The following is an 18,399-nucleotide window of genomic DNA, read 5'->3' as shown; positions in this document are numbered from 1 at the left end:
AAAAAACTTTTTTTTAAACTTCTCAAATAAAATGAATAACACTTTTGATGCTTTACCTCCCCTCCAGCAGAAAAAAGAAAATCACAAACCATGTCAGACCTGAGTGAATTGAAGCTAGTGCCATGATGATAGATAATACTATCCAAAAGGAAAAGATGAAAATGTCTCAAGGCTGTTCATCATGGCTCAGACTGTTGTCATAGTAAGATAAAGTTTCAATAGAAACTTTTAAAGTCAAATCCTAACACATCAGGACCAACAAATAAATTTTAACTGAAGAGTTGACTTTGGCACAGTTTGCTCTCCTTTGCGTTCAGAAAGCTTCTACAATCAATCACAGGCTTATTTCACTTTATACACAATGAATTTTGTGAAGGTAGCATATGTCAGTACAGGGAACAGAGTTTTAATTAATTTCCCATAAATGGATCAGCACTTAGCATTTCCAGGTTAGCTACAGCTGAGGCAGGAAAGGGCCCTCTTGACTACTCCAAGCTCAGAGGAAAAGCCAATATACAACCAATACCTGTGATGTTTTTTTTCCCCATTTCCTAATTCAGTGAAAAGCATGGGGCAGATTCTGAGACGGTTGATTTTTGCACACCAAGAACAGCACTGGTCTTATTGAAACTCAGTATTTGTACAAAATAAATTACGTCATTATCAATAACCATAGTTGTTTTATTAAAACAAATCCAGAAGCTCATGATAATAAATATAAAACTAAATGGAATGATTTGTATCATCTTCAGCGGAATTAAAAACAGGTGTTTTGAGTGCAGTCACGCTGGGCTGTGTAGCAAGGCAGTGTTTCATGGAAACATCATTGCGAATCACTGCTTCAATCATTGGAATCCCTTCCTCCCACTTTCCTGGAACCCAGTTAAAATATTAAAAGCAGTTATTTCTAATGAGAGCAAAAACTTAAATTGTTTTTTAAAAATCTGTTGATGTCACCTAAAAATGGATTATGGTCATTAATTCAATTTACCCAACTATCTGATTGAGCAGGGACTATACACAGTTTCAGTCAGAGGTTGCACATATCTCTGGCAGCATCCAGTAAAAGGGGTGTGAACAAGAGGAATTCCAGAATGAATGTAGAATCTGAAAGGCTAAAACATGCAGTACTTATTGCTTCTGTGATTCCACGTTGTGTAGCTGGGTTGTCAGCCAGTCAAGCTGCTCTAAGTAACAACTAGGCCACATGTCAAGGTGGCCTGGATGTAATCTTACTTTAATTTATCATCTTCCCAAACCAAATTTGATCCATGATTCAGATCCTCTGAGTACAAGATAGCCCACATCAACACAGATCAGTGCAACCAATTGCCATTTTTTTCTTCAAAAATCAAGAAATGTTTGCATCGATCATGCCAAGATTGCCTCAGGTACAACATAGAATGATGCTCCCTTATTGTGTCAAAAACGGACAGTCTAATTCTTCCTTTTCTCCCCTGACACCTTAAATGTACTTTTGCAGATTTTCCACCTCCTATTAGGAATTTCAAAATTTTAAGCTTCAGGAGATTGAAATCAGAAGGGTTTTGTACTCTGGGCATACATAAGAACAAAGTTAGGACTATTTACATTTCTTTCATCTAGCAGATGCTTCCAACTAGAAAAGGGAGATTTTCTTCTCATTAGCCTGGGTGCAAGCTATTTTTCTCAACAATCAAAAACTTGCATAAAAGTCACATTTAAAATAATTTCTTTACCCTGGGGTGCAGAATATATATTTTACATTTTGCTGATCAGCTATTGCACAAGGTTTTCATCAAATACTCCTCTTAAGAATTTCTGTGGCCTCAGCAAATCAGTAACGACAATCAGTTTCAGCTATGTTTATGAGAGACTAGAACGGTAGTGTCTTTTAGCATTAGGTTTCATAACCCTCCAAATATTAACGTGCTCATTTTTAAAAAAAAATTAGAACTTTATAACATTCAAAACATGGCTGACATTGGCACAATAGATGGAGGGACTATTTGGTGGTTAAAAGTTTGCTGGCTTTAAGCAGTGCACATGACGATGGAATTTAGATCCAGTATCCATGTTGCAAACCCACTGGAAATGGACGAGTTAACACTTGAATACCAGCCTCAGCCAGATAGTCTGCAGAGTTTAAAAATGAACGTGTGCACTTAGAAAGTTACAGCTCCGAGTTTCTTCCGTTGTTCCTCAGTCAGCGGATCCTTTTTCAGCAGGCGGTTATGTAATTTGTATTGTTTGCCAATGCCAAGTTTAGGGAGCCCACGGTTTAGTCCCTCTAGCAGAGCACATGCCTTGCACAGCTGCTGACTGGAAATGTAACCACAACGGGTACAGGTTCCCTGCGTGGGCATCTTCACATCCTCCTTTACAGACAGGTTCTCACCAGAGTGAATCACATCCATTATGGCACTGGTCCGGATAGATTCCAGATCTTTCAAGAAAGCACGAGCGTAGCCCCTGTATGCATTTGGGGAATACACGCATTCTGTAGAGAAGTAGTCCAGTTTCTTGAAATAAGCATACAGCACTATCTCTTTCTCATAGGCATATTTGAGTGGCTTGCAGCGAGGGATGGCTCCCTCACTACCTGTGATAATTGAAGTACAGCGGCGAAGTCGAGCAATATCTCCACGCAGGAAGTTCATCAGTACAGTCTCAGCAACATCATCGGCATTGTGACCTGGTAGAAGAGGGGGGAAAAGGGAGGACGTCATTAAATTTTACACCCGCAGATGCAGGTACATTCACGAATTACAGACCGGTCACTGTGCAGCATCACAACAGGAGTCCATATCACCCAGCTGGGGTCTAAGCTGAGACCACTCAAACAACTCAACCTAACTGGCACAATATAAAATTGGCTTTTGACAGCCTTTCCCTGTGTTGCCCTGACCTATAATACTAGGTCTAGGTGGTGTGCTTATTCTAGTGGTTCTCTAAAATAAATCATGGTTCAGCTCTCACCTTCCTGCCACTAATGTATTATTAAACCATGCTCTCATGAGTGCTTCTGGTGCCTTTCCCCATGTAGAGGAATTGAGTTCCGGAGTCCTGAGGTCATGATGCAGTTGTATAAGACTCTGATACGGCCGCATCTGGAATATTGTGTGCAGTTTTGGTCGCCATACTATAGGAAGGATGTGGAGGCATTGGAACGGGTGCAGAGGAGGTTTACCAGGATGTTGCCTGGTATGGAAGGAAAATCGTATGAGGAAAGACTGAGGCACTTGGGGCTGTTTTCACTGGAGAAAAGAAGGTTTAGGGGTGACTTGATTGAGGTGTACAAGATGATTAGGGGGTTAGATAGGGTCGACAGTATGAACCTTTTCCCGCGTATTGAGTCGGGTATTACAAGGGGGCATAGCTTTAAATTAAGGGGGGGTAGATATAGGACTGATGTTAGGGGTAGGTTCTTCACTCAGCGAGTCGTTAGTTCATGGAATGCCCTGCCAGTAACAGTGGTGGACTCTCCCTCTTTATGGGCATTTAAGAGGGCATTGGATAGGTATATGGAGGATAGTGGGTTAGTGTAGTTTAGGTGGGCTTGGATCGGCGCAACATCGAGGGCCCAAGGGCCTGTACTGCGCTGTATTCTTCTATGTTCTATGTCCTTGTAAATGCCTTCTCAATCTGGCCACTGCCTTCTGCCAAATAAAGGCAAATTTATATGGATTTTTTTTCATCTCACATTCTTAAATATCAGAGTTTATAGTAAATGCCTTTTTCAATACGGTCTCTTCAAATCAATTTATATTCTTTAAAATATGTGCTGGATTCACTGGACTTATTCATAATACCTCAAATAACATGAATAATGTCCATTCTACGTACGTTTCAAGATATTTCTGGTTATGCAACTTACTTATCAAAACTTCTTTTGGTCTTGTAAAAACCAGCAAATGTAGCACAAAACCTTTTTTCCCCCAAAACTTTCCCACTTATTCTGTTAACTTGTTATGTTTTTACATTTTCCTTAGGTATAGAGACCACAACTGCAGATGGCATTCCTTGTACAATTGCAGCAAACCTTCAACCCCCTTGTAATAAAGGCCAAGATCTCATTTACCTACATGCAGCACAGTGGTAATGTCCACACCTCTGAACAAGAAGGTCTGAGTTCAAGATCCACTTGTTCAAGAGGTTTGTTATAACATATCTGCAATAGATTAATTCAAAATATTTACCATTTACCTTCCTAATTGCTTGCCATGTGTTAACTTTGTGTTTTGAACAAAGATACTCAAATCTCCCTGAACACTGATGATGTTTAACACTTTCTCACTAACAATCTTTTAAACTATTCTTCCGAGCAAAGGAAAAACCTCATTTCACTCCAACTGTCTTTTTTTTTTGCTCACTCGCTTTATCTATATTCCTTTGCAAAGTATGCCTTCCTCAGAGCTTCCTTTTCATCCAGCTTTGTATTGTCAGCAAATTTGGATCCATTACACTGTCCCTTCTTCTAAGATAAGAATGTGAGTTATAAGTAACTGGGGCACAAGCACTGATCTTTGCAATCCCCATTAGTAACAGGTTGCCAAACTGAAAACAATCTGCTTATCGCTATTCATTTAGTCCTCGATCTGAGCTAATAGTGTAATTAATATGAACCCATATCATATGTAATAAACTATGTAGCATTTTATTAAAGGTCTTTACAAAATCCAAATATACTACAATTGCTAAGGAAGGTTTGTCCTTATCCATTTTACTAGTTATATCTTCTAAAATTTCAAATCTAGATTTGTCAAAAACTATTTCCATCTTTCAAAATCATGCTGGCTGTACCTAATCAGATCATTTTCTGAGTTTCTTATTACTTTCCTAACAATGGATTCTAACATTTACACAACTACTCAGCCTGCAATCTCTGTCCTTTTCCTTTTGACTAGCAGTATTACATTTATTACTTTCTAGCCCACTAGGTCTGTTTTAGAATCTAGCAAATTTGAAAAATCACAATGTCTTAGGGAACATTTTATTAAGTTAGAGGTATGACATAACCACAGGCTGTTGTTGGCAAAAATTACGACTGTTGAAAGGTCCAATATAGAATGACAGGAATGTACATCAGAAATTATCCAATGATCAGTTTATCCTTATATCATGGGAAACCAGGAAACAAATGTTATAGAGGTGAAGGGAAAGTGGAGGGCTTATATTAAACCACTTGATAGGGCAGCACGGTGGCTCAGTGGTTAGCACTGCTGCCGCACAGTGCCAGGGACCCAGATTGGATTCCACCCTTGGACAAGTGTTTGTGCGGACTTTGCACATTCTCCCCATATCTGCGTGGGTTTTCTCCAGGCGCTCCAGTTTCCTCCCAGTCCATGGACGTATGTGTTAGGTGGATTGACCATAGTGCTTAGGGATATACAGGCTAGGAGGATTAACCAAGGGAAATGCAGGGTTACAGGAATAGTGTCATGGGGGTGGTGTGTGTGGGGATCTGGGTGAGATGCTCTTCAGAGGGTTGGTGTGGACTGAATAGGTCAAATGACCCGCTTCCATGCTGTAAGGATTCTATTACAGAGTTCCTAGTACTTAACATAATACGAGATGGAAATGTGTTGCTGGAAAAGCGCAGCAGGTCAGGCAGCATCTAGGGAACAGGAGAATCGACGTTTCGGGCATTAGCCCTTCTTCAGGAATGAGGAAAGTTGGTCCAGCAGGCTAAGATAAAAGATAGGGAGGAGGGACTTGGGGTAGGGGCGTCGGAAATGTGATAGGTGGAAAGAGGTCAAGGTGAGGGTGATAGGTCAGACTGGGGTGGGGGCGGAGAGGTCGGGAAGAAGATTGCAGGTTAGGAAGGCGGTGCTGAATTTGATGGATTTGACTGAGACAGGCTGGGGGGAGGGGAAATGAGGAAACTGGTGAAATCCGAGTTCATCCCTTGTGGTTGGAGGGTTCCTAGCCGGAAGATGAGGAGCGTCGTTTCGCTGTGGTCTGACGATGGAGGAGTCCAAAGACCTGCACATCCTTGGTGGAGTGGGAGGGGGAATTGAAATGTTGAGCTACAGGGTGGTTGGGTTGGTTGGTCCGGGTGTCCCAGAGGTGTTCTCTGAAACGCTCCGCAAGTAGGCGGCCTGTCTCCCCAATATAGAGGAGGCCACATCGGGTGCAAAGGATGCAATAGATGATGTGTGTGGAGGTACAGGTGAATCTGTGGCGAATATGGAAGTTTCCTTTGGGGCCTTGGAGGGAGGTGAGGGGGGGAGGTGTGGGCGCAAGTCTTGCACCTCCTGCGGTTGCAGGGGAAGGTGCCGGGAGTGGAGGTTGGGTTGGTGGGGGGTGTGGATCTGACGAGGGAGTCACGGAGGGAGTGGTCTTTACGGAATGCAGCGAAACTCCTCCATCGTCAGACCACAGCGAAACGACGGTTGGAGGAAGAACGCCTCATCTTCCGGCTAGGAACCCTCCAACCACAAGGGATGAACTCAGATTTCACCAGTTTCCTCATTTCCCCTCCCCCCCAGCCTGTCTCAGTTAAATCCATCAAATTCAGCACCGCCTTCCTAACCTGCAATCTTCTTCCCGACCTCTCCGCCCCCACCCCAGTCTGACCTATCACCCTCACCTTGACCTCTTTCCACCTATCACATTTCCGACGCCCCTACCCCAAGTCCCTCCTCCCTATCTTTTATCTTAGCCTGCTGGACCAACTTTCCTCATTCCTGAAGAAGGGCTAATGCCCGAAACGTCGATTCTCCTGTTCCCTAGATGCTGCCTGACCTGCTGCGCTTTTCCAGCAACACATTTCCATCTCTGATCTCCAGCATCTGCAGACCTCACTTTCTCCTTAACATAATATGATACATGCACAAAAGAACAGACCACCTTATAAAGGCCCAGATCATCCAAGATAAATAAAATTATAATGTCTTAAGCACACAAAGGAAAAAGTAGCTTTTGTAATACATGAAGTGTGAACTATCCCAAGATATTGACACCTACACATGGTGATAGAGCATTTGTTGAAAATCTCATGCTGGAGATGAAATGGGCTGAGTGTGCAACTACTGGATTGGTACCAGTGGAGATTTAGAAGTCAATGAACCATGCATATAAATTTGCATAAATGAGTCCAAATGAATATGAATTCTTAACTGGCTCCTTGGTCACATGGGTATTTTTCCTGGTGGTGGAATATTAAAGTTATTTACACAACTGGTGTTTTTCACGGAGTCCATCACCTACACACACACACACAAAACATGCATGCTGGGGAAAATAAGCTCTACAATAAAAAAAATTCAAGTTATTTATACAACTAGTAAACAAAAAACTGAAATGTGAAGTCAATACTGTATTACCTGTGCAAACCTTGTCTACCTTCAGCATCATAGCTCCTCTATCAAGAGCTTGCCGTCTGAAGACACCACAGAACGTGCAGTTATTTTTCAAACCAACTTTCTTTACAATCTGATCCATTGTCCAACCATACAGCTCTTCATAGGAAACAATTTTAAGAGGCAGATCATATTGTTGCTGGTTTCTCTTTACTGTCTCTAAAGAATCATCACGATAACCACTGATGCCTTCGTCCACAGAGAGCAGCATTAGATTTAACCCATAATCGTAGCGCTCATTTAAGACTTTTAGAACATGAGCCAGAACGGTCGAGTCTTTCCCACCAGAAGCACCAATCCCGACAGTCTCCCCCTTCTGGAAAAGCTCAGCAGATATAATTGTCTGATGAACTTCCTCTTCAAAGGCCCAGAAAAAGCACTCTTTACAAAGGGAGTGGCCTGTTTTGGGCCGCCTGAGGACTGCTGGCTTCTTGTCACAGCTACTGCAAGGAACTGGCATGATGGAGCCGGTCTGAAAGAACAAACAGAATGAAAATACATGTCCTGAAGATCACAAAAAATTTCAATTTGGCTTGAACATTTGCATAAGTTTACAATAAAATGTAACTGCATAACAAAATGCGTCCTTTTGTTATATATCCTTTTCATTACTTAGATTATTCAAAAAAAGGTTTTTAAAAACACAGTACGATTAGCAGGAATTTGACAAACCGAGACTGGTATTAATTTATTTATTAAACATCAGATTAGAGAAACATAACGACAAAGCAGAATAATCTATCTATTCCTAGAAACTGATCCACAGGAATTAAGAGCACAAGGTTTATTCCTCATATTTAGGGACTTCAATTGATTGTGTCAATGTTTAAGACGCTTCATCAACTTCTACCTGAAAGATAGTACTCAAGGGAAAGCATTCTATTTGCATTGTGGAGTATCAGCCCAGATTCTGTAAATGTTTACTATTGGGGCTAGAAGCAGTAACCGGATATGTTACTACGTTCAGTCTTCAGTCTTGTTCCTACCATGCAGTATATACTTTTCAACAGCAACATATTTACATAGAAGGCTTGGATTGTTTCTGAATCCTTATGAAAGGTCCCGACCTGCTCCTGTGATGCTGCTTGACCAGCTGTTCATTTTCCAGTTCCACACTTTATTGACTCTGAATTCTTTAGCCATGCAAACCAGTTTTCATGCCTTGTCACAATCAAAAGGATTGCCCCAGTTGGGACAATAAAAGACTCCAGCACTCACTTGATTACATTGCATATTTACAAATACGAGAACAATTGTATAGTAAAAGTCGGGCTCAAGAAATAATGGATGTTTTTAATAATTTCCATGATTGCTGGAAAAACCTTACAACAGGTAGAGAAAGGATTAAAAAGTGGCAAAGCCAAATCCAACATGCATCACCAAACTTGTATCATGTATTACACCTGAAAACCATGAGACAATTTTTTTTTCTCAGTCCTCTGGAGGGGATAATTGCAGATGCAACATTCATATCCAGAATCTGGGACCATTATTGCAACTTTCTCTATACCTGATGACTACCGCAGTTAAGTGTTTGCTTGGGAAAACCCAGCAAGCTTCACATCACAGTATGCAATGGTTGTGTGGTGAAACCTGTTACCAAGAGTAGCTTGCAGTTGCAAGAATAACTGTTTCCCTTTGTATTTCTATAGGTACAGGTGACAAGCATTTTGCAAGGCTTCAAGAATGAAAGGTACATGTTAAGTTTAACAGAACCAGGAAATAAACAGAGTGGTCAAGGAAATTTCTAGTGACCCCCATGTTTTATGTTAAACAAACTGCAGGCTTTGATCAATTAACTTCCCTTGTGATTGCAGTAACTTCCTGTTGAACCATTCAGGTTGTCACAAAGCATTTCATAAACAGTTAAAGTATTTTGAGGTATAATCACTGCTGTAGAAACGTTGACGCAGCCAACTTCTACAACCAGAGATGTAATTACAATTCAATAGTATGTTAAGGGCAGTAACATACTCCCAAAGCCCAGCTGGACACGCACATGAGAAAGATTAACTTACAGGGTTATGAGGAAAAAACCAAGGGTGGAATAAATTGAGTTCCTTTCAAAGAGGCAGCACAGGCACAAACAGTCACAATGGCCTCCTTCTGTCAAGTAAGATTCTATGCTGCTAAGAAGGTCACAGAAAAAGAGCACTATAGGACATTGAAAACACTAACATTGAATGGCATTAGGAATATGCCAAAACTATGTGTATTTCTGTTTAAATTGTCTTAACCAACTTAGACACAAGCAGTTTATTGACAACGCAAACCTAGTTGTACTGGACCTCTGCAGTAACCTTAGAAGCCATATTATTCCAAAAGAACATGCATTCCTCTCTCTATTACAGATACAAACCAATTGGATTTGACAGGAAAAATGGATTTTCAACTTCTCTGCCTGACAATTGCAAGTTCTCATTAGGACCAATCTACATAGAAAATAGGATCGGAGTCGGCTATTCAGTCTGTTGAGTCTGCTTTGCAATCAATAAGAGTCAAGAAAATGTGGAGCTGGAAAAAGTACAGGAGATCAAGCAGCATCAGAGGAGCAAAAGAATCGACATTTCAGGCTGGACCCTTCATTGGGACTGGGAAGTAGTAAGGGGGCAGAGAAATATATAGAGGAGGGAGTGGGGTTGGGGGAAGGAAAGGTGGGATGCCGATAGGTGATATAGGTAGTGGAAAGAGTGGAGTGAATAGGTAGGAAGGAAGTTGGATAGGTTAGGTCAGGTCAAGGAGGTGGGATGGAATGGGAGGGCTGGATCAGGGATGAGGTGGGGGGTAGGGAGGTTTGGAAGTTGCTGAATTCCAAGTTGAGGCCACATGGTTGTAAGATCCCAAGACAGAAGATGAGGGGTGCTTCCTTCAGTTTGGGTGTGGCCTTATTTTAATGGTGGAGGCGGCCCTGGATGTACATGTAGTTGGGAGAGTTGAAATGGCTGGCAACCTGAAGGTGGGTTTAATTGGAACCTGCGGACCATTGACGTTCCCTGAACTGATCCCTGAGTTTGCACTCTGTCTCTCCGAAATAGAGAAGACCACATCAGGAGCAATGGATACAGTGAATCCAGTTAGAAGAAATGCCGGACTTGGAATGATTCTTTGGGGCATTGGATGGACTTAAGAGGAGAAGTGTGTCGGCAGGTTTTGCAGCTCCTGCGGCCGTAGGAGAAGGTTCTAGATTTGGAGGAGGGGTTGGTGGGGAATGTCGACCTCAAGAGGGAGTTGCAGAGGGAACGGTCCCTACAGAGAGCAGATGGGGCAGGGAAGGAAATATCTTCTTGGTGGTGGGGTCAAACTGCAGGTGGCAAAAATCGCAGAGGATGATGCATTAGATTTGGAGATTAGTGGGATGGAACATGAGGACCAGGGGACTCTGTTTTGTGGTGGTGGTGGTGGTGGTGGGGGTGGGGCGTTTGAGGGCCGAGGCTTAGGAGGTGGAGGAGATGTGGTTGAGAGAAAATTATGGTACTTGATTTATGAGGACATCTGGGATGTTTTGGAGTGGAATCGCTCATCCTGGAGACAGGGTAGTTGGGATTATGAGATTGCATTTTTGTGAGAGGGTTGGGGAAAGAAGGGGGAGGTGTAGTCAAGGTGGGTTGGGGGTCTGAAACAGATGTTGGTGCTAAGACCATTGCTGGAGGTGAAGACTGAGGTGTCTAGGAAGTGGAGGGAGGTGTGGGTAAAGTTGATGAACTGTTCGAGTTCCTCATGGGAGTCATTAATATAATGGAGGAAAAGGTGGGGGATTGATGCCTGTGTAGCCGTGGAAGAGGGACAGTTCTACGTATCCTAAAAGGAGGCAGGCATAGCTCGGACCCATGCAAGTACCCTCTGGTTTGTAGAAGCGAGAGGATTCAAAGGAAAAGTTGTTAAGGGAGAAGACTATTCAATAAGATCATAACTAATGGAACCGTTTTGAATTTCACACTCCCATCTACCTAATAACCTTTGATTCCCATGCCTACCCAGAATCTATCCACCTCTGCCTTCAAAATATTCAATGACCCTCATTTCCGTTCTATGGCCGAATGTCCAAAAAGTCACACAATCATCAGAACAAAGACTTGTCTGTCTTCAAAGGGGGTGCCCTATTTTGTAACCAGTGCACTCTAGTTCTGGATTCCCCACATACAAAACATCCTTTCCAAATCCACCATATCACAGTCATTCAGAATAATTTATATTTCAATCAGGTTACCACTCACTCTTCTAAACAAGTGGAAACAAGTCCAGTCTGTCCAACCTTTCCTCTTCAGGCAATCCACATATTTCAGCTATCAATCTAGCAAACTTCCTCTGAGTTGCCTCCAGTGGACTTATACACTTAACTTTAAAATTAATGGAATGAAAACATAGCCTATGAAAAGTTCTGTACTTGATCCACTCTGCTGGATTTCTGCCCAGAAAGTGAATATAAAAATTCATCACCAAGTATGATTAAACCTTCACCATCATTGCCTTGATACATGTTATGAATACATTTGCATTATCAAATAGGTGGCATCTCTGACAATGCAGAACAACTTGCATTATAAGGCACCAATCAAGTATGAAAATGCCCCAAAGCATATCAAAGACCATTAGCAAATGACAGTATTATTATAAAATGTCAACCCAGCTTGCATCAAGTTCATAAAAGCTTAAGGTCACAATTTTCTGACTTTGCCAGTGTGTTATCAATGGGTCCTAAGCTCGCTCTAAGAGTTAGAAGTAGATTTCATTGTCATATATACTGAAGTATGGGAATAAAATTGCAAGTCTTAGCAAAATTGCACAATCACTTTGAAAGGCTTGTGTTGTGGACTTCAGGGTTACTAGACTAGTAATTGAACTCACATTTTTATACCCTCAACATACTCTTTACAATTGTGACCAGTTACCTTATCAGTGGTAGGATAGATCTTTGATTCCCGCTGACTCATGGAAATCCCTGGCTCGTGGTCAACCAAAAAAGAAAAAATAAAGTTCTGGGAGACACCAATCACATTGAGACACTTCACCAGCAATAAACGAAGGAAACGTTGTGATGTTTGGAGAGCACTCGAATCAGACCAATAAGTCATCCATCACAACCTTCAAGCATAGCAGTAGTAACCATAGTCCTGGAGAACCACAACGCTATTCTCTAATTAGAGATGACTAGTGGCGCGTTTAACCTGAGGGTCACCTCATCTCAAGCAAGGGATGAGGTTGAGAAGGTAGGAACTTTATGGTGACCTCTGCCAGTGTGGGAACTGAACCTGTGCTGTTAGCATGACTCTGCTTTGCAAACCAGCCACCTCTCTCAACTGACCGCCTGTCTTGCATACTGTCAAGTCTGCAGATTGCACTTCAAACTGATCATACAGAATTCAGTGAACCAGAGTGGAAGCAAGTCAACCTTATTCCTGAGAGTCTGTAAGGAAGTAGGTGAGATGAATGTAGAATCAATACTGAAAGATTAGGTAACAAAATACCTAGTGATTGAAAATATGATTCAAAAATCAGGATGGATTTCAAAAAGGAATTCTTTTAAAAATAAAGAATAGTCGAGGGGAATGCAGTGGATTTAAAGGCTGAATTCAGTAGTCAGTGATGAAGCAAGACTACACTTGAAGAAAGGATCTCTGTGGTTTAACTTGTAATGTGCGTTTGAATGAATTGATGTTTAATAGGAATTCCGGATACCAAGCTGTAGTGATATCATCAGGCTGTCAGAGCAATCAATCATGTGAAAGAATTGTCAAAACTAATTGGCAACAAAAGTACTCATCATCAAAACACATTTCAATAGGTTTTACACAGAGATGCACAGCATAGAAATAGACCCTTCTGTTGACTCTAAGTTCTGGACCACACAATAGTTTCATTAACCTCTTTATTTTAGCTTAGCCAGCAAGAGGTCAGGAGTCAACACCAGAGTAACTGTCAAGCTCTCACTTGATGGACTCTCATCAGACCCGAGTATAGCAGAAAAGCAGTACAGTTTAGAGCCCTCATATCTCTTAACCCATACTTTTCACGAGTCATCTGCTGATAAGTAGTGCAGTTAACAATGCTCCATTGAATAGTGGAAGCAGTCCAAACCCCAGCTGCAGCCTTCAGCCTGTACAGACACAGACACATTTTAAAATTTATGGCAGATCGTTGTTTCAGCAAAACTTTTAACTATTGCTTCCCCAATACTCTATCACTTCAGTCCAATTCATCCATGCCAACCAGATATCCTAAATTAATCTAGTCTCATTTGCCAGCACTTGGCCCATATCGCTCTAAACCCTTCCTATCCTTTTAAATGTTCTAATTGTACCAGTCTCCACCACTTCCTTTAGCAACAAATTCCATACATGCATCACTGTTTGTGTGAAAAAGTTGCTAGAGATCCCTTTTAAATCTTTTCCCTCTCACCCTAATCCTATGTCCTCTACCTCTGAACTCGCCCACCCAATGGAAAAGACCTTGTCTATTTATCCTATCCGTGCCCCTCGTGATTTTATAAACCTCCAAGGTCACCCCTCAGTCTCCAATCCTTGAGGGAAAACAGTCCCTGCCTATTCAGCCTCTCCCTATAGCTCAAACCCTCCAAACCTGGCAACATCCTTGTAAATCTTTTCAAAACTCTTCCAAGTTTCACAACATCCTTCCTATAGGATAGAAAACCAGAATTACAGACAATATTCCAAAAGTGGCCTCACCAATATCCTGCACAGCAGCAACATGACCTCCCAACTCCTATACTCAATATTCTGACCAATAGAGAATAGCATACTAAATGCCTTCTTCACTACCCTAACTAGCTGTGACTCCACTTTCAAGGAACTATGCACCTGCACTCCAAGGTCTCTTTGTTCAGCAACACGCCGCAGGACCTTACCATTAAGTGTACAAGTTCTGCTCTGATTTGCCTTTCCAAAATGCTACACCTCACATTTATCTAAATTAAACTCAATCTGCCACTCCTCGGCCCATTGGCCCATCTGATCAAGATCCCCCTGTACTCTGACGTACCCTTTTTTTGCTGTCCACTACAACTCTAATTTGGGTGTCATCTGCAACTTACTATCCATACCCACTAGGTTCACATCCAAAACATTTATATAAATGACAAAAACCAGTGGAGCCAGCACTGATCCTTGTGGCACACTGCTGGTCACAGAGTTCCATCACCATCCCCTGTCTTCTACTTTCCAGCCAGTTCTGTATCCAAATGGCTAGTTCTTCCTGTATTTCATGTGATCTAACTTTGCTAACCAGTCTACCATGAGTCAACATAGCCAAGCAAAAGATTGGGTGAACTCAGAAACTGATGAGTCATGGACACCTAAATAAAAATTAGAAATTATTGTAATTCATATTTTCATAGATAGACCAATTATTCATTAGCAGTTATTACTTAGATAATTGATTAAAGCCCAGTGTTCACTGAACACAGCTCAACATTTTCTCAAACAAAAGTTTTGACAGCAGGAGAGTAATGCATTTGCTAGATTAACCAATTTTGCCACTTGTTGTCTCAGTGGGATGGGAGACTACTTTTCAGTGCAGCTTTTGATTGAGCAACGAATAACAGACAGCATTATTTGGCTTTCCATGTGATTCTGCACCCAGTCTTAAAGTTGCAGTCAGAGGGATAACAAGAGCAAATGCTGACAATTCACCATCAAAAGTCCTGCAAATTTAGTCAGTATACACAGAACCTCAGGAGGCCTTCAATAATCTATCAGAAAAGAGGTTCAGGAGAAATGTCCAGTGCTGGTGATAGAATGCATTAAGGATGGCTATTGAACTAAGGCTGTACAATAGACTAATATAAAGATCAAACTGTTATCTTTCAGATCAGTGCTAGAAGGGAATTGACAGGATGAAGTGAGAAGAGGCAATAATATTGGAGAAGGCTTGTGCAACAAAGGAATACCAAGGTCGAACAGTTGACATAAAAGCAATATTTACATTAGAATTGCTGCAATGTGCAGTATAGGTGGTCATTTGGTCTGTTCTGTCACCGCATGTTTGTCTATAATCCTGCAAGCTCATTCTCAAGGATATATGCAACATCTTCAAAAATTATGTACAGAATGAACTCATATCACCTTACTGATGCAGTTGTTGGAATATGGAATCCATAAGGTAAACATTTCTGCAAGGTTTGTAGCTCAAGTTGAGGTTTAGGGTATAGGTTTGCTCGCTGAGCTGCAAAGGCTAGAACAAACAGCCCTACCAATCATCAAACCAAAAATCTGGGTTCGCTACGTAGATGACACCTTTATCACAAAACGAAACAAGATAGAAGAGACATTTAACATTATCAACAACACCCTCACAGGCATAAAGTTCACCAAGGAGGAAGAAACTGCCAACAAACTCGCATTTCTGGACATCGCAGTAGAAAGAAAGGACAGGGGAGAATTACAAACCTGCGTATACAGAAAACTGACACTGACCAAATACTCAACTACACCAGCAACCATCCCAACACACACAAACGAAACTGTATTAGAACACTATTCCAACGAGCCACCACACACTGCAGCACAGACGAATTTCGAAAAACAGAGGAGAACCACCTATACGACATTTTCAAGAAGAACGGATACTCAAAAAATACAGTGTGCAGATTCCTCAAGAACAAACCATGACAAGCAGACAAAACACAGCCAGAAACCCTAACCACCTTACCATATATCAAAAAGAAGTTTCAGAAATGACAGCCAGACTACTGAGACCCCTCGGAATCCTAGTAGCACACAAACCCACCAACACTCTCAAACAAAAACTAACAAACTTAAAAGACCCAGTACAAACCATGGACAAAACCAACGTCATCTATAAAATTCCATGCAAGGACTGCCACAAACACTACGTAGGACAAACAGGAAGAAAGTTAGCCACCAGAATACACGAACACCAGCTCGCCACAAAAAGACACAACCCCCTCTCCCTCATAGCCCTACACACGGATGAAAAAAAACCATCATTTCGACTGGGACAACACATCTATCCTGGGACAGGCTAAGCAAAGGCATGCCAGAGAATTCCTAGTGGCCTGGCATTCCAACCACAACGCCATAAACAAGCACATTGGTCTAGATGCCATCTAGAACCCCTCAGAAAATGAACAGGAAATGACATTACCACAAACCCCAGGAATCCCATCCAGGAGAAAGATATAAATAGAAAGCAGGACTCAACAGCTTCGCTTCACTTGGAGGTCGCCACTGATGATGTTACCTAGCCAGGTAATGAAACGTCTGGATATCAAACCTACAGCTCAGCGAGCAAACCTAGACCCTAAACGTCAACGCCCTACACCGTAAACATTTCCCTTAGCCTAGTCAAGGACCTTCGGTTATTGACCCACTTGACAGAACTGCTACTGTGCTTTTCTCCTCTATTAATTCTGACAACCTTTAATAGTTTACATTCTGAATTCTGTTGCAAGATGCACAAAAAAGACAATATGATACAGGAGCAGAATTAGGCAAATCCACCCATAAAGTCTGCTTCACCATTCAATTATAGAATCCCTACAAAGTATCCCTGTGGAAAAGGCCATTCAGCCCATTGAGTCCACATCAATCCTCCACGGAGTATCCCACCCAGACCTAACCCCCTACCCTATCCATATAACCCCACATTTCCCATGACTAATTCACCTAGCCTGCACATTCCCTGTACACTATTGGCAATTTAGCAAGGTCAGTCCACCTAACCTGCACATCTTTGAGGGGGGAAATGGGGGCACCTGGAGGAAATTCACATAGATACAGGGAGAATGTGTAAACACTCCACACAATCACCTGAGGATGGACTCTAATCCAGGTCCCTGGTGCTGAGAGGCAGCAGTGCTAACCACTAAACCACTGTACTGCCCATCAAGGCTGCTGTTTCTCAACCCCATTCTCCTGCCTTCTCTCCAGAACTCTTAAACCCTTACTAATCACAAACCTGTCTATCTCCATCTTAAATGCATTCAATGTCTTACCCTCCATATCCCTCTGCAGCAATGAGTTCCACAGAATCAACAACGTCTGGCTTGGGTTATTTCCCCTCATCTTAGTTCTAAAGAGTTGTCCCTTCATCCAGCGGCTGTGCCCCCTGGTTCTAGTCTCTGCTACTAGTGGAAACATCCTCCCCACATCCATTCTAACTCGGCCTCGCAGTATCCTATAAGTTTCAATCAGATCCCACATCACCCTTCTAAACTCCATTGAGTACAGACTCAGATTCCTCAACTGCTCCTTGTATGACAAACCCTTTATACCCTGGATCATTCTCAAATTTCCTCTGGACTCTTCCAATGTCAGCACATCTTTCCTTAGATATGGGGCTCAAACTGCTCACAATATTCCAAATATCTGGTCATAGCCTTAAATAGCCTCAGCAATACATGTCTGGTCTAATCTTCTAGCCCTCTTGAAATGAATGTCGATATTACATTCGACATGCTGACTACCAACTGAACCTGCATGTTAAGAGAATCCTGAACTAGGACACCTACATTCCTTTGGTGTTTCAGATTCACAAAGCTTTTCCCCATTCTTCCAGACAAAATATAAAATTTCACACTTTTCCGCATTGCATTCCATTAGCAATTTTGCTGCCCACTCATCGAGCATGTCCAATACGCTCTGCAGCTTCCCATTTCCTCAACACTACTTATCCCTCCATCTTTTGTGTCATCTGCAAACTCAGCAGCAATGTCCTCAGTTTCTTCATCAAGATCTTTAATATATAACATGAATCATTGTGGTCCCAACATTGATCCCTGTAAAATTCCACTGGTTACTGGCTACAATCCTACAAGAAATTCCTTCATCCCAACCCTCTGCCAGTCAGCTAATCTTCTATCCATGCCAGTACCTCACCCCCTAACACCATGGGCTCACATCCAGATAATTAGGTCTCAGCCCCGATCGCCTTGCAGTCAAATCTGAGATCGATACATCATACCCGCCAATCAGCTCTAAAGAGTTATTGAGACTCAAAGCTTGCTCTCTCTCCATGAATGTTGTCTGACTCAGTGATCTCCAGCATTTGTTATTTTCAGTTCAAGCTGCACAAGCTCATT

At 41.9% G+C, this 18,399-nt stretch overlaps 1 protein-coding gene across 1 annotated transcript; it reads right to left on the bottom strand.

Moving 5' to 3' along the window:
- Positions 1-633: 633 nt before the first annotated feature.
- Positions 634-16,004, bottom strand: ctu1 (cytosolic thiouridylase subunit 1 homolog (S. pombe)). Its single transcript, XM_043716027.2, is given in 4 exon segments — positions 634-2,148; positions 2,151-2,674; positions 7,308-7,815; positions 15,422-16,004. Coding segments are annotated over 4 exon segments (1,101 nt in total). The 5' UTR covers positions 15,467-16,004; the 3' UTR covers positions 634-2,124.
- Positions 16,005-18,399: the final 2,395 nt, after the last annotated feature.

This window comes from Chiloscyllium plagiosum, unplaced genomic scaffold (assembly GCF_037043375.1).
Source record: "Chiloscyllium plagiosum isolate Xiang-an unplaced genomic scaffold, Cpla_swu_hap1 HiC_scaffold_24, whole genome shotgun sequence".
Classification (NCBI taxonomy): Eukaryota; Metazoa; Chordata; class Chondrichthyes; order Orectolobiformes; family Hemiscylliidae; genus Chiloscyllium; species Chiloscyllium plagiosum.
Note: the sequence above shows the minus strand (reverse complement) of the source record. Positions and strands in the feature narration are given on the sequence as shown.